This window comes from Nicotiana tabacum, chromosome 20 (genome assembly GCF_000715075.1).
Source record: "Nicotiana tabacum cultivar K326 chromosome 20, ASM71507v2, whole genome shotgun sequence".
NCBI classification, from domain to species: Eukaryota; Viridiplantae; Streptophyta; class Magnoliopsida; order Solanales; family Solanaceae; genus Nicotiana; species Nicotiana tabacum.
The window spans coordinates 24,048,764-24,073,718 of NC_134099.1; the positions used below are offsets into that span (position 1 = coordinate 24,048,764).

The 24,955-nt window shown below is 35.4% G+C and overlaps 2 protein-coding genes and 1 long non-coding RNA gene across 3 annotated transcripts; 1 reads left to right on the forward strand and 2 right to left on the reverse strand.

Annotated features, from left to right (window-relative positions):
- The first annotated feature begins 9,924 nt into the window (after positions 1-9,924).
- LOC107763405 (large ribosomal subunit protein eL34-like) lies at positions 9,925-12,211 on the forward strand. The gene is made up of 4 exons (XM_016581895.2): positions 9,925-10,082; positions 10,218-10,297; positions 11,700-11,809; positions 11,887-12,211. Exons 1-4 carry the CDS (start codon positions 10,004-10,006, stop codon positions 11,978-11,980), a joined length of 363 nt encoding a protein of 120 aa, XP_016437381.1. The 5' UTR covers positions 9,925-10,003; the 3' UTR covers positions 11,981-12,211.
- Positions 12,212-14,494: 2,283 nt separating this feature from the next.
- Positions 14,495-16,211, reverse strand: LOC107763404 (uncharacterized). The gene is made up of 2 exons (XR_001643016.2): positions 15,731-16,211; positions 14,495-14,991 (listed from the first exon to the last, which is right to left on the reverse strand). It is a non-coding gene; the product is annotated as an uncharacterized LOC107763404 (long non-coding RNA).
- Positions 16,212-19,856: 3,645 nt separating this feature from the next.
- Positions 19,857-22,598, reverse strand: LOC107763406 (protein FEZ-like). Its single transcript, XM_016581897.2, has 3 exons — positions 22,219-22,598; positions 21,271-21,572; positions 19,857-20,710 (listed from the first exon to the last, which is right to left on the reverse strand). Exons 1-3 carry the CDS (start codon positions 22,397-22,399, stop codon positions 20,036-20,038), a joined length of 1,158 nt encoding a protein of 385 aa, XP_016437383.1. The 5' UTR covers positions 22,400-22,598; the 3' UTR covers positions 19,857-20,035.
- Positions 22,599-24,955: the final 2,357 nt, after the last annotated feature.

Below are 24,955 nucleotides of genomic sequence, written 5' to 3' on the forward strand. Positions count from 1 at the left end.
CAGGGGAAGCCAAGAGATATCATGATTGGAGGCCGGTACATTCAAAATTGAGAGAAATAAAACGAGAGAGTCTTGTCGGTGAAAGCCTTCGGGCACCGTGAGGCGACGGGAGTAGAGAAATCGAAAATGAGAGAGCTTGTTTAGTAAAAACTCGCAAAGAGTGCTATCAAGCGACAACAAGGAGAGAAATGAGAGAGGTCGACTAGCGAAAACCCGCAAAGGGCGTTGTCGGCCGAAAAGATGATTCCACCTCAGAAAGTTTTGGCAAGGTTCCACTGGTTTGGAAACATAGATCCGTTTTGGTTCATGAGGAAATGCAAGTTCGTAAAGGTCGGGCATCCAGTCCAAAAAGCATGTCATGTCAATTTAAAGTCAGCATGTTTCCTCAGATAAGTCTTTCTTGTCCCGAAAGGGACACTTATCTTTTTAAATTCGTTTTCTCCGCTTTTGTTTTACCTTTCTTTGAATCCCTTTCATTTTAACCCCAAATTCCAAATGTGCTGGAAAGAATAGGTGGCAGGACCGGTTTTCCCAAATTCTCTCCTGCATTTCACTAAAAAAAAGTGAAAAAAATAATATAAATAAATAAATAAATAAATAAATAAAAACGAAAAGGAAGCGAGGAGAAAATTCAAAAAAGAGAGTTGGTTAGAATCCCCAATATTTTCCTGTAGCCAACATTAGGGCTCCAATCCCTAAGTTGAGCGTTTTGCTTTTAGCCAGCATTATGGTTTCAATCCCTAAGTTGAGCGTTTAGCCAGCATTAGGGCTCCAATCCCTGAGTTGAGCATTTTGCTTTTAGCCGACATTAGGGCTCCAATTCCTGAGTTGAGCGTTTTTCCTTTAAGCTAGCATTAGGGCTCCAATCCCTGAGTTGAGCAACTTTCCTTTAGCCAACATTAGGGCTCCAATCCCTGAGTTGAGCATTTTCTTTTAGCCGACACTAGGGCTCCAATCCCTGAGTTGAATGTTTTCCTTTAGCCGACATTAGGGCTCCAATCCCTGAGTTGAGCATTTTTCCTGTTAGCCAGCATTAGGGCTCCAATCCCTGAGTTGAGCGTTTTTCCTTTAAGCCAGCATTAGGGCTCCAATCCCTGAGTTGAGCAACTTTCCTTTAGCCAACATTAGGGCTCCAATCCCTGAGTTGAGCATTTTTCTTTTAGCCGACATTAGGGCTCCAATCCCTGAGTTGAGCGTTTTCCTTTAGCCGACATTAGGGCTCCAATCCCTGAGTTGAGCGTTTTTCCTGTTAGCCAGCATTAGGGCTCCAATCCCTGAGTTGAGCATTTTTCTTTTAGCCGACATTAGGGCTCCAATCCCTGAGTTGAGCGTTTTCCTTTAGCCAACATTAGGGCTCCAATCCCTGAGTTGAGCATTTTTTTCTTTAAGCCAGCATTAGGGATCCAATCCCTGAGTTGAGCAACTTTCCTTTAGCCAACATTAGGGCTCCAATCCCTGAGTTGAGCATTTTTCTTTTAGCCGACATTAGGGCTCCAATCCCTGAGTTGAGCGTTTTCCTTTAGCCGACATTAGGGCTCCAATCCCTGAGTTGAGCGTTTTTCCTGTTAGCCAGTATTAGGGCTCCAATCCCTGAGTTGAGCATTTTTCTTTTAGCTGACATTAGGGTTTCAATCCCTGTGTTGAGCGTTTTCCTTTAACCAACATTAGGGCTCCAATCCCTGAGTTGAGCAACTTTCCTTTAGCCAACATTAGGGCTCTAATCCCTGAGTTGAGCATTTTTCTTTTAGCCGACATTAGGGCTCCAATCCCTGAGTTGAGCGTTTTCCTTTAGCCGACATTAGGGCTCCAATCCCTGAGTTGAGCATTTTTCCTGTTAGCCAGCATTAGTGCTCCAATCCCTGAGTTGAGCGTTTTTGCTTTTAGCCGACATTAGGGCTCCAATCCCTGAGTTGAGCAATTTGCTTTTAGCCAGCATTAGGGCTCCAATCCCTGAGTTGAGCATTTCCTTTGGCCGACATTAGGGCTCCAATCCCTGAGTTGAACATTTTTCCTTTAGCCAGCATTAGGGCTCCAATCCCTGAGTTGAGCAATTTGCTTTTAGCCGACATTAGGGCTCCAATCCCTGAGTCGAGCGTTTTTCCTTTAGCCAGCATTAGGGCTTCAATCCCTGAGTTGAGCAGTTTGCTGTTAGCCGACATTAGGGCTCCAATCCCTGAGTTGAGCAATTTTCTGTAGCCAGCATTAGGGATCCAATCCCCGAGTTGAGCGTTTTTTCCTTTAGCCGACATTAGGGCTGCAATCCCTGAGTTGAGCGTTTTTCCTTTAGCCGACATTAGGGCTCCAATCCCTGAGTTTAGCAGTTTTCTTTAGCCAGCATTAGGGCTCCAATCCCTGAGTTGAGCGTTTTTCCATGTTTAGCCGACATTAGGGTTCTAATCCCTGAGTTTAGCAACTTTCCTTTAGCCAACATTAGGGCTTCAATCCCTGAGTTGAGCGATTTGCTTTTAAGCCAGCATTAGGGCTCCAATCCCTGAGTTGAGCAACTTTCCTTTAGCCGAAATTAGGGCTCCAATCCCTGAGTTGAGCAATTTTTCTTTAGCCAGCATTAGGGCTCCAATCCCTGAGTTGCGCATTTTTACCTTTTGCGACATTAGGGCTCCAATCCCTGAGTTGCGCTTTTTAGACTAGAGGTTTCCAATCCCCTCATCAATCCTGTAGATTTTTATTGCAATTAACTCACAAAATTTTCCTAGTGAAATTGGGGCAGAAAATTTCGTTCGTTTGTTTTGTTGTCTCAGCAGGTCTGACCTCGAGGCGCACGGATCGAGATGACCTACGGTTTGAGTCTCAATCCAGAATAAAGAAAAAAACAAAAAGAAGATGTTCCCAAATATTGGAACAAACAAAAGGCAGGTCGCTCAAAATTTGATTAAATTCCCGAGCTCCGCCAATCCCGTTTCACTCAATACTGCAGAAATAAACAAGCGCCTACAACTTGCGAGCATCAAGATTCAGATCGAAGTCTACAAGCAGAATCAGCTAAGACCCAAGATCAAGTTGCAAAAGAATTATAGATAGGAATCTTCTAACTAGTGGTTGGCAGGCATAAGTAGTTAGTTCAGTTTCAATTTCCTTTGTTTGTAATAAGGAGGTCGGTAATGCAGTAGCGGCAACAACAACAGCAGTAACAGCAAGCATTGCAATCCCATGGCAGTCCCAGCTACCAAAGTTTCCCGAACTACATTGACCTGATTCATGTTTAGCCCAGGATATGTAGGAAATCTTTGAAGCAAAGGTTTGGTCAAATCTTTCAAAAATGTGCTTCACACGGAGTAGTCCAACGGGCAAAAATCGCTCATATCCGCTCACTTTATCTTTGCACGAAAACCTCGCATGTTTTCGGGCAAAGAGGGGCAACTGTGAGCACGTGATTTTTGTTCACACGATAATTACTCCAAAAGAAATCAAAAAAATAATAATAAATTGTCTTTTGTGTATAATTTTGTAAATTTGCTTGGCATTTTTGTAGTTTTATCTGTGATTGTTTAGTTTTATCAATTGAAAATACAAAAATGTGTGTCGCGCATAAAGTTGGGATCTTGTTCTACTATTAGAAATTAATTGAATCATATTTGGTTTTGAATGAATAAAAAATCACAAAAATATTTGTCTTTGTTAATTTTGTCATTTTTATCGTTTAAAGGTTGATTTTTGTTTAATTAATATATGATATTGTGTGTTAATTATTACTAAAAATCAATTGGTGTCTTGTGATATAATTTTTCTTTTATATTTTTTATAATATATTTTTAGAATTTTGTAAATTCGGATTTTTATTATAAATAGGAAAAGAAAAGAAATAAGTTGAAATTGGATAAAATTGGGATTGGGCCATTTCAAATTGGACCCAAATTGGGCCCAAAGCATTTGTTTTGCCCGGTCCAGATCAGTTGGCCTCAGGGACGTCCAAACGATGTCGTCTTGATCATGCTTGATCTGGGCCGTTGATCTCAGAATGATCAACGGCCAAGATCACATATCCATACCCACGTTTAAACCCGACCCGTCTCACCCAGAGACCCACCGGTCTCACCTAACCCATACGGCGTCGTTTCCATTTAAGCTGGTTAATCCAGGCCATCGATTGTTGATGATCTAACGGCCTAGATTAATTTCCCCCTAACTATATAAGCCCAAACCCTTACCCCCACGCCCCTAAGCCAGACCCCCCTCCCCATCATCGTCCCCTTCCCAGACACCCCCTTAGAACCCTAGCGCCGCCCTTCCGTTCCCCTACCTGAAACCCGGCGGCAACAATACCGGTGACCACCAAACTAACACCCCTAGTACACCTCGACCCCCTGAACATGGATCTACAAACCATGGGTCTCGAATCTTCCCCCACCGTCTCGAATCTTCGTTTGAAGATTCGAGCCGGACACCAACCTACGCCAAACCCTCCCAAATCCATACCAGGTACCCCCTGACCTCCATCGTGACCAAACCAAGCTTGGTTTGGTCCGAATCTAACCAGAAAACCCCAAGTCCCAAATCAGGCCCAAGAACCCTAGAAATCCGGAATCTGAGGGTTTTGTCCAATTAGACGAGAGGGTTGGGGTCTAATAGACCTTAATCGAAGTGTTCTCAGTTGAGAACACTTCGATTAAAGTCCGTTCAACCCCAAAAGAGGTTCGATTCAAAATTCGAGACAAGGTCGTCTGATTTTCAATTCTTTAAGGTATTTTTATTTTTATTTTTCCTTGCCAGTTCATGTTGTTTGTTTTGTTAATGTCTGTTCGTGTGTTTAAATGTTAGTTGATTTGTTTTTATTTTTGTGTCGACTATTCTGTCCACCTTGCCCGGACCTTTTTATTTGGTCGAGTTTTTCTCTATTAACTGATTGAGTGTATGTGTGTAAACTATATAATCGATTGAAAATGAATTTGGTCGATCAATTAGTTTCCGGGCCAACTTTTGTTTTGGGCAGTGCAATTTGAATCACCAGATTAATACTGTTGGATTCTAACCATTTGCTATTAATTGTGTGGTTGTAATTCATGTAGTCGATTCGATATATGTCATCAATTAGTTCCAGTTTGGAATGGTGTTAATCTGACTCGTGTTGTTGATTTGTTTACTGAGGTTTTTGAGAATTGATTACACTGTGTGTTAGCCTGTTCAGTTGAATCAAGAACCACTTAAGGATTGGTTATAGCTGCAATTTTAATGAAAATTTCAGAACTTAAGTTTAGTGGACTGCCAGTTTGAGTATGGGTTGAACCATTAGAGTAGTCTATAGTGCAAATACACCCTGGCTGACATCTTTACAGATGAGAAGTCAGGTGTAAGGTGAGTTTAATAATAAAAGGCTGAAGATGCACATGAGAATGGTAGTGGAACCTGCTGTACATCAGGGTATCCATTGCCTTTCTGAGTTTCAGCAGTTTAAAGTAAAAGAAACCCCATGCCTAGACAATCCCAAATGGAAATGACAGCTTTTAAGGCTTATTTTAAGCCCTGGGCAGCCTGTCTTTGGAGGCAGTTTTCTTCCTTTCTATACGGATATAAAAGGAGGAGGCAGATCAAAAAGGGAGGACCCTTGGGAAAAAACTAAAAAAAGAGTTTCAGCCGTCAAAAACCTCTCTAAAAAATCTATCTCCTTTTAGTTTCAGCAACATAAAGAATCAGAAAAAGAAAGAGGAGATAGAATAGAGATATCACTTGAGACTTAAAAGAGTTTTAAAAAGAGTTGACAACCAAAACAACAGAGAGACTATTCCATTGAATTTTCGATTCAGTTTCGAGTTTAGTAGTTGAAGTCGACATCTCAGTGTGATTTCAATTTGCTGGAACTTCTTCCAAGATCTATTGGTCCAGTTTTGGTTTAATTCAAGTTCAGTTGAGTCTTTTTTTTTGGGTGTTGATTTTTGCTGTTGGGTTTACAAATCATTTCGGGCTTTGTTGGAGTGTTGTTTCTGGTTTGGAATTGGTGTTGCTGCTGGTTTGAATCTGCTACTACTTGCTGTGACTATAGTTTGTTGCTGCTGCCATTCTTTTGCTGCTGCCATTCTTTTGTTGCTGCTGATTTCTCTACCTTTTTCTTCTTCTTTTGTGTTTCAACATCCAGGTACACACTAGAATTTCACATTGATGTAACAGTAAAAGCATGAAATGAAAGATGCGAAGGAGTTTAATCATTTGCTGTTGTAATTACAGCTTTATAAAATGTTGTTAGATTTGTGTAATTCGTTAGTTTGTAACTCAATAGAAAATACATTAGGTAGCTTGTACTTAATTGAAACTTAGTTTGTTTAACACTGCTGATCTTAGTTATTTAGTTGTCTGTATGACATGGAGCGCACATGTGTTTAGTATTTTAAATCTCATTTCTAATTTGGCAAAAGATGCAATATAGTTTTAAGTCATTTAAACTGACTCTATCAAATTGGATTTCGTTAGGCAGTTTATACGACCATGTTCGAATCCCATTAGTAGTAGCCTCTAATAGTTAATTCCATTAATCTAGTTTAAATAAGTTAGTTTAAATTCAACTCGAAGAATGTTTAGCGTGAGTAATAGCATTTTATTAATCTTGTATGCAATTTCCTTTATTAAGTTAAAAGCATTTTCGCTCATGGAATAAGGCATGAAACAATTTCCCGCCTCATAAATAATTAATCTGATAATTAATAAGAGGCCGGAGTTGGCCAAGCATGTCAATTTAATTGGCGTGTATTTTCCTTCATTTTAGAGACAAACATAATAGAAATGTAGTCACTGTAGGTTTATCCTTTCAAAAAATGAGACGAGCCTCGCCAAATAAAAATGCAAATTGCGGGGCCCTCAATAATTGGTCAAAAATAAAATACTTAGAATTTGGGATGGACTGTTTAGTGAATTTCACTGCCTTCCCCAAAGATAATTACGCGTTAGACTCTTTAGGCGCGATTTTAATTAAAATACCTTCTTAAATTCGGGTACGCATTTATGTGACCCAAATTCAAATCTCAACGGAGTTGGAATGTATTAACAACCACGGGTGAATTGATTGCGATGTGGTTCGAGATGCATTTTCAAGATGTGGCAATTCTATAAAAAATAAATAATAATAAAAAGCGGTTTAAACCTAATAAAAACACACAAGTCATAACATGTATTAAAATCAAATATTTAGCCAATATAACAATTTAAGCCACCGTGCTAGAACCACGGGACTCGGGGGTGCCTAACACCTTCCCTCGGGTCAACAGAATTCCTTACTTAGAATTTCTGGTTCACATACTTCATTTGGAAAGTCGAATATTTTCCTCGATTTGGGATTCAAGATAAACCGGTGACTTGGGACACCAAAAGCCAAACCTTTCCCAAGTGGCGACTCTGAATTAAATAAATAATCTCATTTCGAATATTGTCACTTAAATTGAAAAAACTCCCTCGCGCATTTTACCCTTCGGGGCGGGCGCGCAAAAAGGAAGTGTGACATGCTATGCAACAGATTGAAGACTATTCTACCAGACATAATTTCAGAAAGCCAAAGTGATTTTGTAGCAGGGAGAACAATCATGCAGAATATTCTAATATGTTAAGACTTGGTTAGGCTGTACAAGAGGAAGGCAGCAACAAAAAGCTGCCTGATTAAAATAGATCTCAAGAAGGCCTATGATTCAATAGAGTGGGAGTTTGGAAGAAATGCTACACGCGCTAAACTTCCCTATGAAATTCATTAGGTGTATCATGGAATGCATCTCAACAACACAATATACAGTGGCAATCAATGGAGAATTTTATGGAAATATAAAATGGAAGAGAGGTCTGAGACAAGGAGATCCAATATCTCCTCTACTCTTTGTAATATGTATGTAGTACTTCCCAAGGATAATGAAGCATGTAACACAGATGGAGGGGTTTAGATTCCACACCAAATGTAAAAGCTTGCAGCTGAATCATTTATGCTTTGCGGATGATGTTCTTCTCTTTTGCAAAGGGGAAATCCAATCAGTGATGCTATTACTGAGGATTACAAACATTCACCAACTCTTATGGGCTAACAACAAATGCAGGAAAGTCAAATATATTTGAAGTGAACATGGAAACAAAAGAAATCGAGGACTTATGTGAAATGACAGGGTATAGCAAGGGCAGACTCCCATTCAAATATTTAGAAGTCCCAATTTCCTCAAAGAAGATCTCAAAAGTGGATTGTCAGGTACTAGTTGATAAGATGGCTAACAGAATAAATAGCTGGGGTTCAAGGAATCTATCATATGCAGGTCGAGTGCAAATGATAAATGCAGTCTTGATGCCCATACATACATATTGGGCTTCAATTTTCATACTGCCTAAAACAGTCCTAAAAAGTATTACAATAATGTGTAGGAACTATTTGTGGGATGGCAAAGTGGAAACAAATAGAGTGCCCTTAGTAGCCTGGGACCTTGTGTGCCGACCAAAATAGGAAGGAGGTATAGGAATAAAGGACTGTGTAGCATGAAATGAGGCTGCGATATGGAAATATATGTGGGATATCACTCAAAAAACTGACTCATTATGGGTCAAGTGGATAAACCATATTTACCTTAAAGATGTAAAATGGTGGCAGTATAAAGCAGCAAATGACAGTAGCTGGTACTGGAAGAAAATATGTATTGTTAGAGACAAACTGGCAGCAGGTTATGTAAGCAAGGGGTGGCAGTAAAGTATAGGGAAATATACAATACAAAAGGGATATGAATGGCTGAAAGGGTCCCTAGACAAATGTCCATGGGGACGATGGGTATGGAGTAAACAGAACATGCCAAAACACAGCTTCATCTGCTGGTTGACTATGCAGAAGAAGCTGCTCACTAAGGATAGGCTGGGGAGCAGAGGTATGAATACTGATGGCCTATGTATGTTGTGCGGGGATAAACAAGAAACTATAGAACACCTTTTCTATGAATGGCAGTTCTCTAGTAGATGTATTGGCATAATATTGGAATGGCTAAAAATCAGAATCACAAACTTGGAAGGACAACTATTATGGAGAAGAGTGGCAAGGAAACAACAACAACAACAACAACAACAACGACCCAGTATAATCCCACAAGTGGGGTCTGGGGAGGGTAATATGTACGCAGACCTTACCCCTATCCCGAAGGGTAGAGAGGCTGTTTCCAGGAGACCCTCGGCTCAAAAAAGTACCAGGAGCCGATATATTAGTACCATAAAAATGCATAATAAAATACCAGCAATATAAGAGATATGAAATACAGAATACGAAATACGAAATACGAAATAGAAGAGTGGCAAGGAAGATGGTTGGAAAACTGAGCAGAGAGTTTGCATATGCAGCTTTAGCAGCAACCAACTACTATGTATGGAAAGGTAGGAATGAAGCTGTATGGAAGAGTTCAGTGCCTAGACCACATAAGGTGTGTGGGCAAATCAAGGAAGAATGCAAGGTTCGAATGGTAGAAGAATTAAACAAGAGAATAAAAGGAAGAGATGGAAGATGGATAGAAGAAATATATAGATAGATAGGAAGGAATTGTACAGTTTCATTATATAGGTAGAAGTATAGATAGTTGCTCTATAGATCTCTCTTTGTATTCTTATTGATGTACTGGTTTGAAGATGAATAAAATCTTTCATTCCACCAAAAAAAGAATGAAAATAAAATTTTAATATACATGTTGATATAGACAAAGAAGAAAAAAAAAGTTGTGATTACATTTATTGACTATTTGATGCCAATATCTATAACTAGAGCTATTTTCTATCAATTATATGGGTATGTTGTTATACCATGCCAAAACCTCAATTCATAATGTGCTTGTTTAAACCCAGTTTAATGGGCTAACATGTTGATGGGCTTATAGGCCCGTCTGATTTCCTTGCCAGACACTAGTAAGTAAATGATTCTATCATCCAATATCAACCGTGGGATCTAGGGCTTGTCCCACTTATATACACTACATATATTTAACTTTCCTTTAGCCCTTCTGCTTCAGCCCCCAAAACAAAGAAAGAAGCTACAGAGAGAATAGCAGCGCCGCCGTGAAAAATGGTCCAACGATTAACTTACCGTAAACGGCACAGCTATGCCACCAAATCTAACCAACATAGGGTTGTCAAAACCCCAGGTACGTACCCTTTGTTATACTCTTTTATTCTTTTTTCTATTGCATTTCTTGTTTTTATGAAAATATATGTGAATTTTTTTGGATACTGATTAAAGTTTTGTGGTTTGTTGGATGTTGGAAAATGATGTTAAATAGGTGGAAAGCTGATTTACCAGAGTACCAAGAAGAGGGCTAGTGGACCTAAGTGCCCTGTTACTGGAAAAAGAATTCAAGGGGTATGTTTTTTTTGCTCTTGCTTTTGTATTAATGAATGCCGTTGCTAGATTCTGATTGGTTTTTACATAAGTACTGATTTTTCTGTTAATGTGTTTGTTTCCAGTGATACACTGAGATTTAGAGTAAACCTATAACTTGCCGTGAAATGTGAAAGCAAATTATTTAGTATTTGGATAGAATGGACCTGAATATAGTGGAATGAATATAGAGGCTTCGTTTAGCCTGACTTATTTGGGATTGAATTATAGTCGATCGATTGATCTATCTGTGTGCTAGTTGATTTTTTATTTACTAGAGGTTAAATTAAAGCCTCGGGATTTCACATTTCTAGAATGTATGGGAGTGGCAATACCTGATAACTTTGCTGGGAATTTAGGGGTAAGTGTTGGTTATCGTGTGATAGTATTGATATCCCCATGATTTACAGAAGTATGAGCTTACATGTTTCAAATATCAAACCAAAGGAAAAAAATTTGCATGTCTAATTCAGTATCTTTGAGTAAGAAGTGCAATGTTAGTTGATCTGGGAGTAGTTGAACCATTGGAAGTGTGTTGTTTTGCATTCGTAAATTGTCAAACAATAGAGTCGGTTTTAGTATTAAATTTTTATTATGAGATTATTGTTTATATTTTCTGTGTCCCCCCCCCCCAAAGGTCATTCACTTTCCTTTTCTTTATGTCAACCGGCCCATACAATCATCAGCTTCTTGTTCTCGCCTGATAAGAGAAGCCGTCAAATTGTTACTGTTTTTTCATTAAACAAGATTTACTAACAATGCACATGACAAGAAAAAGTGAAATGAAGTTTCCCTCGTGCTAAATTTTTTCCTTTTATGTGGCAGCCTTGTGTTTTCCAAAATAATAACATGTAATTTGCTGTAAGGTATCTTTAGAACTCCTGAGATTATTTTTCCAAAAAAATATCTAGCCAAGTTGAAAAAACTGAAGCTTATTTTAGATTTCACATTATTATATCATGTTGCCTTGACTGTATTTTCAATTGAGCGTCTGGGGGCTAATTTGAAACCATTTTTACAATTTTGAGTGTATAATCTAATGCTGGTTGGCACTGCAAGTCAGCTGTTCATTTTTTTGGTATACTTTCTATTTGAGGGGTAAGGTTCTGAAGAACAGAGCTTTGTGATATAACTATGTTCTAAATCCATGAGATATTGTGTAGCAAATAGGTAATTTACCATCTTCCCTTTAATATATCATGAGTAGATTTTCAAGTCACTACAACATTTCTAATATTGTGAGGATAATTACTTTGTCATCTATGAAAACCCACGTGCTCTCTGGTAGCTGACAGCAATTTGCATTCAGATGCGGTGTCTTTTTTGCTTATGCAGTTGTTTCAGGTGTCATCATTTAAATGACTTGAAACTGTTCCTTTTGCAGATTCCTCACTTGAGGCCTACTGAATACAAGAGGTCAAGATTGTCGAGAAACAGGAGGACTGTGAACCGTGCTTATGGTGGCGTGTTGTCAGGCAGTGCTGTACGTGAAAGGTATATTTTCGGTGCACTAGAGTTTTTCTCGAACGAAATTAGAATTCTTCCATCTCACTGGATGTTGTCTTGTATAGGATCATAAGAGCCTTTTTGGTGGAAGAACAAAAGATTGTGAAGAAGGTTTTGAAGATCCAGAAAGCCAAGGAAAAGCTAGCTGCCAAGAGCTAAGCTTTTAATGCTTGGCGACGTCACAAGAGGAATGTATTTTGAATTTTGGGTTTAAGATTTGTATTTTGCTGGTTTTGGTTAAAATGTGATATTGAATATTTTTCTTCAGTTTGTCGAAATATCGCTTCTGCTAGGTCTCTGTTTCTGCCTTACTCTGGGTATTCAAACTTCCTATGGATATTTGATGATATTTCAAGTCAGTATTAGTTCAGTTTTGCATTTTAATTGTTATACAAGATTGCAGGTTAGTTGAGTTTGTTTCGTTGCTGCAATTTTCAATCAGTATGAATGAATGCTTTGCGTTTATTAGTAAGTTAGTTTTCATGATTGATATTATTAGTATTTCAAATGCTTCTGTTAGTCTCGGGTATTAGTTTCGTTGTTATGCGGTGCTCTTTTTGTTCTTTTTAAGGAGTAATTACATGGTAAAAGCTGCATGCTGTATGTCATAGCTAAACTCATAATATGAATAATCATTTCAATCTATGTATCATATTTATTTTAAGATTCTGCTTACACTGTCTGGATTGCTTATTTCTTGTATATAATTGTATGTATCGTTTTGCATTGCATTGTTTTGTGGACGCAATATTTGGTTATATCATATTGTTTGTTGTGTGATAATATGTTTTCTCGTTTGGTTCGACTGTATTGCATCGTTTCACACACTGACGTATTAACTGAAATGCGCTTAATATTTGTTAAATTATTGTAGATATTAGATTTATGAGTTTATGAATGATTACTCATAAGAATAATTTATTACAATTTTCTTCCTAATTTATTACCAATTGTGCCTTGAATGTATATTCAAAACTAAAAGAATCATTGGCAAGACAGTGGTGAGAAGTACCTGTTTAATTCAAGGAGGATGCAAGCAGGAGTAAAAAGGGGTTAAAATTTGAGGAAGATAATGCAGGGTGGAGTTGAAGGAAAATAAGGTAAAGAGTGTAATAGCCCGTTTGCCAAGCTGCAAAAATGAGCTTATTTTGAAAAGTGTTTTTTTTCAAAAGTGCTTTTCTCAAAAGTATTTTTGGTGATAATCAGTTTGTATTTGATTAATTAGTTTGAAAAGCACTTCTGAGCAACAATTAGTGTTTGGCCAAGCTTAAGTATATTTTTCTCAAAAGTGCTTCTCAAAAAAGTATTTTTGGAGATAAACTACTTTTTTCTGTTTCTCCAAGACTGCTTGCTGCAATCAAAAGGTGGCCTTATTTCAATTTGACGTGAAGAATAGAATGCCTTTCAACAACATAAGGGAAGGGGGCAAGAATAAGTTTCGATTCAGCCTCCTCCAACTCCAGGCTTCTCTTCTCCTAGGAATCCTAACTTGGTATGCAAGCTCAAGAAAAGCGATTTATGTTACGGCATCCGGCAAGCTAAAGCAGGCACCAAGAGCTTGGTTTGAAAGGTGACAACATGTATAAGAGCTGAAATAGGAGTAGAGGAAGGAGCCGGTTTTCAAATAAGTAAATCGGATCATTCAATGTTTATAAGGAGGTCGACATCAGGTATTGTCCTTCTTCTGCTTTATGTGGATGACATTGCTTTCTCTAGTAATGACTTAGCTTCGATAAATGAGCTTAAGAGAAGATTAAGAACCCAGTTTGATATGAAAGATTTAGGAGACTCAAAGTCTCTTCTGGAGATTAAAGTGATGAGGTCGCAAAGAGTTTTGGAACCCAGTGCAAGTATTCATTGGATTTATTGTCAAAAGCTGGTCTTTCTGCATGCAAACCGGAATAAGATCTAAAATTAGCCTCAGATGCAGGAGAGCTATTGGATGACCCATCTACTTGCAAGGAGACTTGTTGGGACTCTTTTCTACCAATTTCTAGTCTTCATCTATCTGGTGTTTCATCCATTTTAAGTTCTATTAATTTTATAACTATCTTCAACATGCGTGGACCTGGAATGACTATGCATAGATCACCTCTATTTGTGTGGTCCGTTCTAGTGACAACATTCCCACTTTTATTATCACTTCCGGTACTGGCAGGGGCAATTACCATGTTATTAACCGATCGAAACTTTAATACAACATTTTCTGATTCCGCTGGAGGGGGAGACCCCATATTATACCAGCATCTCTTTTGGTTCTTCGGTCATCCAGAGGTGCATATTCCCATTCTGCCTGGATCCGGTATCATAAGTCATATCGTTTCTACTTTTTTGGGAAAACCGGTTTTCGGGTATCTAGGCATGGTTTATGCCATGATCAATATAGGTGTTCTTGGATTTCTTGTTTGGGCTCATCATATGTTTACTGTGGGCTTAGCGTTGATACCCGTGCCTACTTCACCGCAGCTACCATGATCATAGCTGTCCCTGCTTTTCCTCAAAATCATTTTTTTTCCTTCAAAAAACTTGGCCAAACACTTTAATACTTTTGGCCAAAAAGAAGCTTGGCCAAACAGGCTAAATCTCACATGTCAAAATCAGTTGTTACATAAAATGGGTATTTTCATTTGTTACATAAGAATGAATTTGACAATATATATAATAATTTTAAAGTAACAATCAAAATAAACAGTGCATTTAAATCAACAATACAATGAGTAACAATGATCTAGACAAGCTGTTAAGAGTATCTTGCCTATAGAACATACCCTTTTAGTTTATCAAATTATACTTTAAAATCAAGCATCCTGGTTTAAGTTAAACTTCTGCGTTATCTTAGCAACAAGATCATGGTGTGGTGGAAGATGCTGTTTCATTATAGGTAAGTTTTTCAGAGCAGTAACAAGTGCAAAAAGGCATGGGTATTTCTCCAGGCTAAGATCTTTTTCTCCTCCTCCAATAGCTTCAGTGAATGCTTCAACATTACAAGCACTTGAACCTATTACTATATCAAGAATCCCTGGATTCTTGCCATTCAGAAATGGTGATCTTTTTGGAAAATCCCTTTCAATTCCCTCTTCAAGCACCTTTAGCACCTCATTTGATTCTTCTATTGCCTTGTCTTTTTCACTTCCTTTTGACATTAGAACAGCCTTTGAGCTTGGTCCAATCTATGTTGCAAATATAGGGAAAAGGTTAAGACTATCATCAATTTAATTAAGGTGCACGCTCGATATAGGTAAGGAACATATATATATATATATATATATATATATATATATATATATATATATATATATATATATATATATAAGTGGACGGCGTGCCACACGATTTGTTATGAAAAATATCTTTTGGTGAATCGTTAGAGAGTGAAAACTATTTTTCAGAAAAAATATATATGGGAGATCAATAATAATAGTAACAAATAAGATAGTGCTTCGATGAATTTTTTGAGTATTAAAGATTAATAAAGTGTAAGTTGGAGAATATAGTTAAAAGTCAAGACACTTGTATGAGAAAAGACCTCAGCTCATAAGTGAGGAAGTATTCCCCTTTTAATGGAAAATAGAGGGGCACATGCATTGAAAGATGGCTTTCAAAATAGGCTTTTGGTACTAGCTTGAGGGAGGAGGATCCTAGTAGAAACTAGAATTAGGGGCGGATTGAAGCGAATAAATTAGTTCATATCACGACGACCTATATAGAAAGGCAATTTTAGGGTTTGAAACAAATAAATTAAAACTATTTTCTCACAAAGAGGATTAAAAGAATAAAATTATGGAGCCTAGATATAGGAAAGAAATAGAATTACAAGTTCATTTCGTCTTGACTTTCTTATGAAAAATATTTTCCTGCAAAATAATTTTCTTCTTATCAAACACATCCGTAGTTTAGTAGGTATTTTACCTTTTGATCATAATAGTTTATCCAAAACCGAACTTAGGCTCTCTCATAAAGCTCCTCTGGCCACAACTTGGGCGAATTTTTCCAGCAATCTTCGATATATTCAAGTATGACAATTGATTCAACAATAGGTTTCCCATTATGGACAAGAACAGGCACTTTCTTATGTATTGGATTGTAGTTGAGGAGTTCTTGACTTTTGTTTGTTAGATCTTGCTCTATGTATTCATATTCGATGCCTTTGATTTCAAGGGCAAGTCTAACTCTGTTACTGTAGGAGCTGAACCAGGAGCCAAGTAAAACTACTTCACTTTCTTTCTCCATAACCTTTAATTTGAAAGTGTTTTTTTCTTTTTCTTTTCTATGGTATGATATGAGGTGTTATGTTCATGTTTATGTAGAGTTTTCATATGGTATTTTGGTGAATTAAGGAAAAGAAAATACTAAAGTTGGAAGGGACGGAGTTCAAACTTTTGATCATAAAGTATCATATTTGCTTTAGAAATATTGGAAACCTTAGTACTAAACAATATATATATATATATATATATATATATATATATATATATATATATATATATATATATATATATATATATATATATATATATATATATATATATATATATATATATATATATATATATATATATATATATATATATATATATATATATATATATATATATATATATATATACACACACTTTTGCAGCTACATGATGTAAATAGTTTTAACATAATTAAGATAGAGCGTAGAATCCCAAATAGTTTAAGATTTAACCCAAAAAATAAAGTAATAATCTGCTATAATCATTTAAATAACATCAATAATTCAAATAACTTAACTCTTAAATTTTTTTTTACCCATAGTTAAGTAAGAAATATTTTTTTAGGAAAACCAGAAATTAAAATAGAATTATTTTAAATTCGTAGGTCAACACATACGAAATCAATTGTAAACCATACTCCATAAAAATTAATTTAAAAATTATTTAAACAACCGGGTCACTTAACTATGTATAGTATGGTATGATAACTTGAAATATGGTGAATAAATTATTACAACATACTAAAATATAATAATAATGTAGAAATCATTTACACTATTACAACAACAACAACGACTCAGTATAATCCCACAAGTGGGGTCTGGGGAGGGTAATATGTATGCAGACCTTACCCCTACCCCGAAGGGTAGAGAAATCATTTACACTATTAATATATAAAATTACGATATTACTTCTAAAATAGTATACTTATCAAAGCCGGTAAAAAGTGATACAACTTATTATCAGATCCAGCTCCAATTGTTTGGACTCCTCCTGTCTACTGCCTCTCTATCAGCCCAACATAATCTTTGATGGGCTTGGGCCTCAATGGTAAATAATAGGGGTGACAAACGGGTGTATCGGGTTGGATATAGGCGGGTTAAAAATAGGTAATGCAAAAATGGATAAATTATCTGACCAATCTATATTTAATATGGATAAAAAAGGTGGTTAATCTGCAGATAATATGGATATCCATATTATGCATGACTTCTTGAATATGATAACTTTTGGGAGAATTCCTAGTCTCCTAAACTTGATGACCCCCCCCCCCCCCAATTTTAGGCTTACAAATGTAAAAGTTAAACCCATTAGTTATCTATTGGTTATCCATTTTCTAAGTGGATAATATGGTTCTTATCCATATTTGACGCGTTTTTAAAAAATTCATTATCCAACTCATTTTTTATGGATAATATGGGTGTGTAACTATTTTCTTTTAACTATTTTGCCACCACTAATAGTAACGTACTAACTCCCACTACAAGCATATGTGCATCCTCATGGTTCACAAATATAGCTGTCAATATAGGTTTGGCCTGCCGGTCCTGCCTAGCCTAGCCCGTGATTTAATGGGATCGAGTTAAATTTTTTTAATCCCATTTAAGAATGAGATTTTTTAGTCCGACCCAAGTAAATTGGTGACCCGTGAGATTTGACCGAAGCTGTGCTGGGATGACCCGTAGGCCTATAAAAAAATATAAAATGTAAAAGGAAACGATGAACTAATAATAACAAAGAGTAGCTCAAACTGAAAGTCTATTCAGCCCATCAGATTAAAAGATCAAAGTTAGTATTTTAAATTTTAAACATAAATTTAAGTTAAATTAAATTATGAAATAAATAAATAATAAAACCTAAATTTCCTAAACGTTAAAAAGAAGTAGCGCTTTCCTCTTTTTAGATGTGCTTGATAAAGATGGTGTGCCAGTGTTGGATATGCTTAAGTGGCATAATTTGTTTTAGTAGTTAGTTTAAGTTGACACTAAAATGAAATATTGTCCTTCCTTCTTTATGTTTTATTGTAATCTATTAGAAAATGTCAAAAGTTATTAAGTGTTACATAAGCTTTCTGCCTAACAAGATATTTTTTGAATAAATAATTTTTTATAAATATTTTTAGGTTTAAATTTTAAAACATAATAGATTTTTTTAAAAAAATAGTGGCTAGCCTGAGGGGGTCTGTGGCCCACGTAAGGTTGGATTGGGCTGGATATTTTAAGGCCTATCAAAATGGCACACCGGTCCAACCCAACCCGTCAAATACCAAGCCCCGCATGAGCTGGGCTAGACCAGCACATATTGACAAGTCTATTCACATATATTAAAGGAGATATCTTTTTTATTATTTTTGATCAATTTTTTGGCATGAGGTCAGAATGGCATTTAAGCTCAAGGGGTTGGTAAACAAGTCAATCTCCAGGGGTAAATCCATAGATCTTGACATCAAATCTCACTTCAGCCAACCGATTGCAAGTTTAATATTCTCTATCGAGGAGAAAAATAAGTGATCAGGATTCACGAATATAGAGTTGTGTGCCTAAAGGTTAAGGGCTAGCTCTATTCCGTGTCTTTCACCATTAAGGTGGAGAGTTAAAACCTCATCAGTAGCGTAGCAATATCCTTCCCCTTTCCTCCGTCTCCTCCCCTGATGTAATAAAAATAATTAAAAAAGAGACCTACCTCCCCCTTTCTTGCTATAAGAAATAAAGAGAGATTTGCACAAACGTACATCTCAACATACTAAATTGTATCTATGTACCCATGCTTTTAAGTTTATAGCCGCATTGCTCATTATTTTTTTGCAACATTATTTATAGCCTCGATATACAATATTATTAACTTATTATAATATTGTAATATTGCATAATGTTGAGTACAAGGTTGGATTTCGTCTCCTATGAACTTCAACTCACGAAAAACATCATTAAATAATTTAATTCTTCACCGAATAACTTCAAATTTTAACCACAATCTCAAAATGACATCTCCAACGAACTTCAATTATCAATATTTGTCAAAAATCTTAAATCACAAAACTCATTTTTAAGTTTTCAAGCTTTTAAAGATCTCAACAATAGAATTTTTAAATCACAAAACTCATTTTTAAATTTAATTCACTCAACTATGTTTAAGCCTGTAATGATAAACGTAAAATATCTCTCAAATTGGTTTCTAAGACATATCTTCTTTATACCCTATTAATAGGTGAAATAAAGTTTTAACTTATATAAAAAATTAGCTAAATTACGTAAGAAAAAAAAAATAGAGGCTAAAATTGGTTGGGGAAGTACCCCTTGTACTTCCCCTTAATAATTTTTGAAATGAGATAAAGACCTCTCCAAAATATACATGATGTCCCAGCATAGATATTACATTATCCTTTTAGGTATATAAATGAAGATCCATTTAAAGTTCACTAACAGGTGTTAGTGTGCAGTTCACTAATAAAGTTTACTTAGTGTTAGTATGTGCGATCAGAGGCGGATGTAATGCCGCGGCACCAACTTTAGACGCAGATTATAAATTTACGTATAAAAATTCACAATTTTTTTAATAAGTAGTATGAACACATAATTATAGAAATACACAATAAATTCAACACTAAGAGCTTATATTCTATATCTGCCTTTTGTGTGTGATCCCAATATAATGTTACCACAGAAGACAAGGGAAGGAAAACAAATGAGAATATTATACGAGCAAAAGGAAAGGCATTGGAAAGCACAATGAAACAATATTGGCTGGTATGTAACATGAAATTATTCTTCCATATCTTGGCCAAAATCTTTCGGAAACGATTTGATTAGTCATGAATCAATTGAAAAACCTACATTAGAGTTTTTACAACACTAATCCAAAACTAAAACTAAGCCCAAAAGTACCCCATAAATAAAACTAAACAAAATCCAAAAGAAAGAAAACAAAAGCTAAGTTCTTGAAACTAAAAAACATGACACTAAAAATTAGTAGTAGGTCAAGTGTAACACTTGTTAGTAGAATAACTTGTGGACATTTCACTACTAGGACAAGGAGAAGAATCCCAAAGCAAATTAGTCTTCCAAGCATCAGCAGCCATATTCAAAGGAAGTAATCCAATAGATCTAACATTTCTCCATTGTTCCTCCATGTGATCCATATTGTTCACATGATTAGCTTCCTTTAAGGTTGTCTCTTGATCAAGAACACCACCACCTTCTATATTCTCCGGTAACGGTATCGAATAATCTCCAAATATAGAAGATGACATGTTTAGAAGCAAAGAAGAAGCATCAATATTATTATTGCTCATATTGATGCATTTTGGTAATGGTAGTATTTCAGAAGTTTCAGTACAAGAAGAAAATGTGTAACTTGTGATAGGGTCATAGTTTGAGTTGAGGGTTTTGTAAAGTGGAAGATCTAATGTGGAGAAACTAGCCATATTGGATGAGGAGTTTTGTAAATCATTAATGGTAGAACCACTAAATTGGATAGGTGAATTTGTTTTGTTTATCAATGAAATTTCATTTGAATAATTAGTAAAGTGGCTGCTGGTTAGAAAATCTGATGTAGTGTTTTCAGGTACTGTTGGTGATACCCAAGAATGAGAAAGAGCTCTATGTGCATTGGAGTTTGCTTTCTTGAAAATCCTGCATATTGCCCATGAGTCCTAAAATATCCAAGAAAAATATTACATTAGTAAAGAGTTTAACATCTCAATGCAAAAGAACTTTATACTGTCAAGTCATTATAAATATAACTATAGGTAATTAACTGGTATAATATATTGGATGAATAACTTAGAAATAAATCCAGTTACGTACTACAATAGATTAAAGTAAACTGATAATGGTAACAAAGTTTTCGTTATTAATTAGTATATATAAGTTAAATTCATTAGCAAAGAGTTTAATTTCTATATACGTGTAAAGAACTTTTAACATGATCAAGTTAGCCGGTTTCATACTATAATAAATAAAATATACCGGTAGTGGCAACAAATTTTTTCGTTGTTAGAGAAAGATAAATCCATTAGCAAAGAGTTTAACTTCTTTATATATGGTAATTTTGAAAAATAATTTTTTACGTTATCAGATCACTTACAAGGCAATTAAAAAGTAATTGAACATAATAAATTGGAATAATAACTTAAAAAACTAAAGCCAACTACTGGTTACTAACATATTCAAATATACTGATAATATAAAACTAGAGCTTTGAGAAGCTTACATTAGGAGGAATATGTTTGTCCAAGAATCTCTTTGGTGCAGTGGAGTCAGTGATAGAAGGTAACCTAAACTCATGCATCATCCAGTCAGTTTTAATCCCTTTTGCAGCTCTACCTTTGTAGAAAACTAAGGATTTTTTCAAGCCAATGCATTTTGAACCTTCAGAAGAGTAAATAGGTCTATCAGTTCCTGTGGCTTTCCAAAAACCAGCTCCAGTTACTCGATTTGGCCTTGCACTATTTCTATATTTTCTATCCCTTGGACAGTAGAAATACCACTCTTTTTCTCCCACTGTTGCCAACTCTGCTAGGAAAAAGTAACAACAAAACAAAGGAGTAGTTAGCTTGGTTTCATCTTGTAAGGACATGAGGAAAAAGAGAAGAAATTTAGAAGAGAAAACAAAGAGTTTAACTTCTTGTAAAATCTTTTGTTTCATACTATTCGCTCATCTAAAATATATCTATAGTCAGTGCTAGAAACAAAACTTTCAGCAAGAGAATTTAGAAAATAAAAGAAGTAAACATGCTAAGAAGCAAGGGATTTCAACCTCTAATATATATATACAATAAGTTTGGCCTTATACACACGGTAAGTTTTAGGCGAAGGGGTTCGGTTGAACCCTTTCTGCCTCTCTAGCTCCGCCCCTTCCCTTACTACAGGTAACCGACTAACCGTCCATAACAAGTGGATTACTTAGATGAAAAATAAGGAGATGTTACTTGTTACAATAACCAGGTTTATTTCAGTCATGATCTGATAGTGTAAGTTTTTTTTTTTAACCGAGTATATATAAGTTAAATCCAAAAAGAAATACCAAGGACAACATGTACGTAAAGGCCAAAGTCATTTCATATGAAAAAAAAAATCTAAGGAATCTTGATGCAAAAGCATATGAATAAGCTTATTTTTTAAGTAATAAAAGGGTTAAGACTGAGTTGTTGTTTCTTACTTGGTAGATCCCATGGATCATATTTATAGATGTCAAGTTGCTTGATAAGTTCAATGGAGATAGGTTTGTGCTGAACTTTCCTCCTTAGATAAAACCCTACTAACTCTTCATCAGTTGGATGAAAACGAAACCCTGGTAGCATCACTTCATCCATTTTTTCTTTCTCATTTCTCTCTTCCATTTCTTCTCTAAAATCTAAAAGAAAACAACTTGGAAAACCCTAGCTACCTAAACAAACAAACAAAAAAACTTGTTTAAGGAAACTAACTATTGATCTTCCTTGTGTTAGAGTTAAAAACCGAATATTGAAACTAAGAGAAGAGGAAAAAACTTTATAGCATGCATTCCAAATAGATAAAGTTGAAGAGAGAAGTCCAATAAATATGAGAATTAATTAGAAGTGATTATATGCTTCCTGAAGAGGGGTCTGCCTCCGAAGGATCAGCCGCCTTTTCTGGTGACTTTAAAGCTCTACGTACTTAGCTTCTTTTTTTTATTTTTTTTGCAAATATCGCGTTGGCCCTTCTTTGGAAATTAACCAAATTTGACTCTATCTTCTTTTGCTAAGAAAGAAAAAGAAGAATGAGTTTCTACTCATATTTTATCACTGATTGGCGGAGCCAGAATTTTCGCTAAGAAATATCAAAATATAAAATTAAAAAACAGTGAAAAGTTAAGTAGAGTCAGCATACAATAAATATACATAAAACAAGCAATACAATATAATTTTTTGGCTAATGGATATCAATTGACATCTCTTGGCTGAATGTGGCTCCGCCACTGCTGATTCTTTATAAAATTATTTACGTTAACATGTTAGGTTGATCTATAATGACAGATGATTTCGTATATCAACTATGATATATGATATCTTTAAAAAAGAGTAATAACCTGCTATATAATCAGTTATATTATACTAATAGTGTAAGATTTATTATATCTCAATGTATATAATTTAAATTAAAAAGGAAAGATTTACTTATATACATTGATAGTGTAAATATTTGTTTTGGTTATTAGTGTATTTTAGCTAGTTTATATAGGTAATTTATATTATTTTTCAGGTTACTATCTTGCTTTTTAATGAATGACTACTTATAGTCATCTTATAGGTGTTAAAAAATTTAGATTGTAAGTGTATAGAAGTTAAATTCAAAAAAGAAAAAATAACATACCAATTAGAATCACCTACCAAGAAACTCTAAGGTCAAGGGAAAAATGGATTCCCAGTAATGACTCTTATTTCTCACTTCAATGTCTAGTTGTACCCATTTGTAGTTTGTTTAGTCCAAAAGGAAGAATCTCAAGAAACTCACTAAATTGACCCTTCTAGGGATTAGGATATTAATTGTTGTTTTCATGACTATATTGAGCTTAAGTCCATGATTATTATATGTAGTAGATAAAATAATGTTACTCCCTCCGTTTCAAATTATCTGTCGTATTTGTATATTACACGCCCCTTAAGAAAATAATATTTAAGAGGTATTTTTTAACTATTTTACCTTTATTTATGTCTTATTGGTATTTGAACAATAATAATATTAACCCATAATTGAGGTATTTATAGTTTTCAAGAATAATTACTACTGATGGTAAAATTAGGAAAAACAATTAAATTAGTTTTGAACTTCTAAAATAATAAATAATTTGTGACAATAATTTTTAGAAACCACGACATATAATTTGAGACTGAGGGAGTATATATCAAGACAAGGCAAACTTCCAAGAACTTATATTTTAAGAATTACTAGTTTGAATATTGCTATTTGGAAACACAGAGTCACAGACCAAAAACATTTCCCAAGGCAAAAGCGCAAAATTATATTAAGAAGTAAAATTCCCTAGGGGACTAGCCACAGACTTATGATTATTTTTTAAATAGTTAGAAGCTATAGTTTTCTCAGGATCCAAAAATCCATTTCCTTCTATTCCATTCTTTCTCAGCTTCTATTCCACTGACTTGTCAGATTGAATACAGTTTCTGCTAAAGTAAGTAATTGACTATATTGAAAGATACTCTCCAGCTAAGGTAATTAAGGGCAGCTTATCTTATTATGAAAACTTGAGGGGTATTTTAGGGACAATAGTTCCTACATTAGAACAGTGTTAAACTACCCTAGTTGACCCTTTTGGGGTCCACACACAAATTCAAAAGCTTTTAGTCAGATAATTTTGACTTTCTTGTCCTAATATTTTTCAGCCCTTAGACATTTTTTGGCCTTGAAAGTTGGATTAGTAGGTAAATCCAAAAAAAATTTATTTGGACCTTTTTACCTAATGGAGTATCTCTTTTCTTTAATATACTTGAAAAGAACGCTAAGAAACATTATATTGTTTATTCTTCCTTTCTTTTTATTTTTCATCAATTTTAGGACTAACTATGAATATAAAAAAACATTACTACAAAATCTCAAATACTAACTATTCCGTCAATGAAATAATATTATTTTAAATATATCTAGCTCACTGGAAGTTACAAAATACCTCCAACATTTTGCAAAATCTTTTCAAACCTTATAGTAGCATTTTTTTAAATTATTCATCCGGTGTTCGGTATAAGGGTGGCAGACGCTCCGGTCCCGGTCCCAAACAGGCTTCGTGGGCCAGGCTTAAATGGACCCGGGCTTCATGGGCTTTTGGTGTAACCAGACCGGGACAGTGTACTAATGGTCCCGGGCTATGTGGGTTGGGCCCGGTCCTAAACGGGCGGGGGCCTTGACTATTTTTTTTTAAT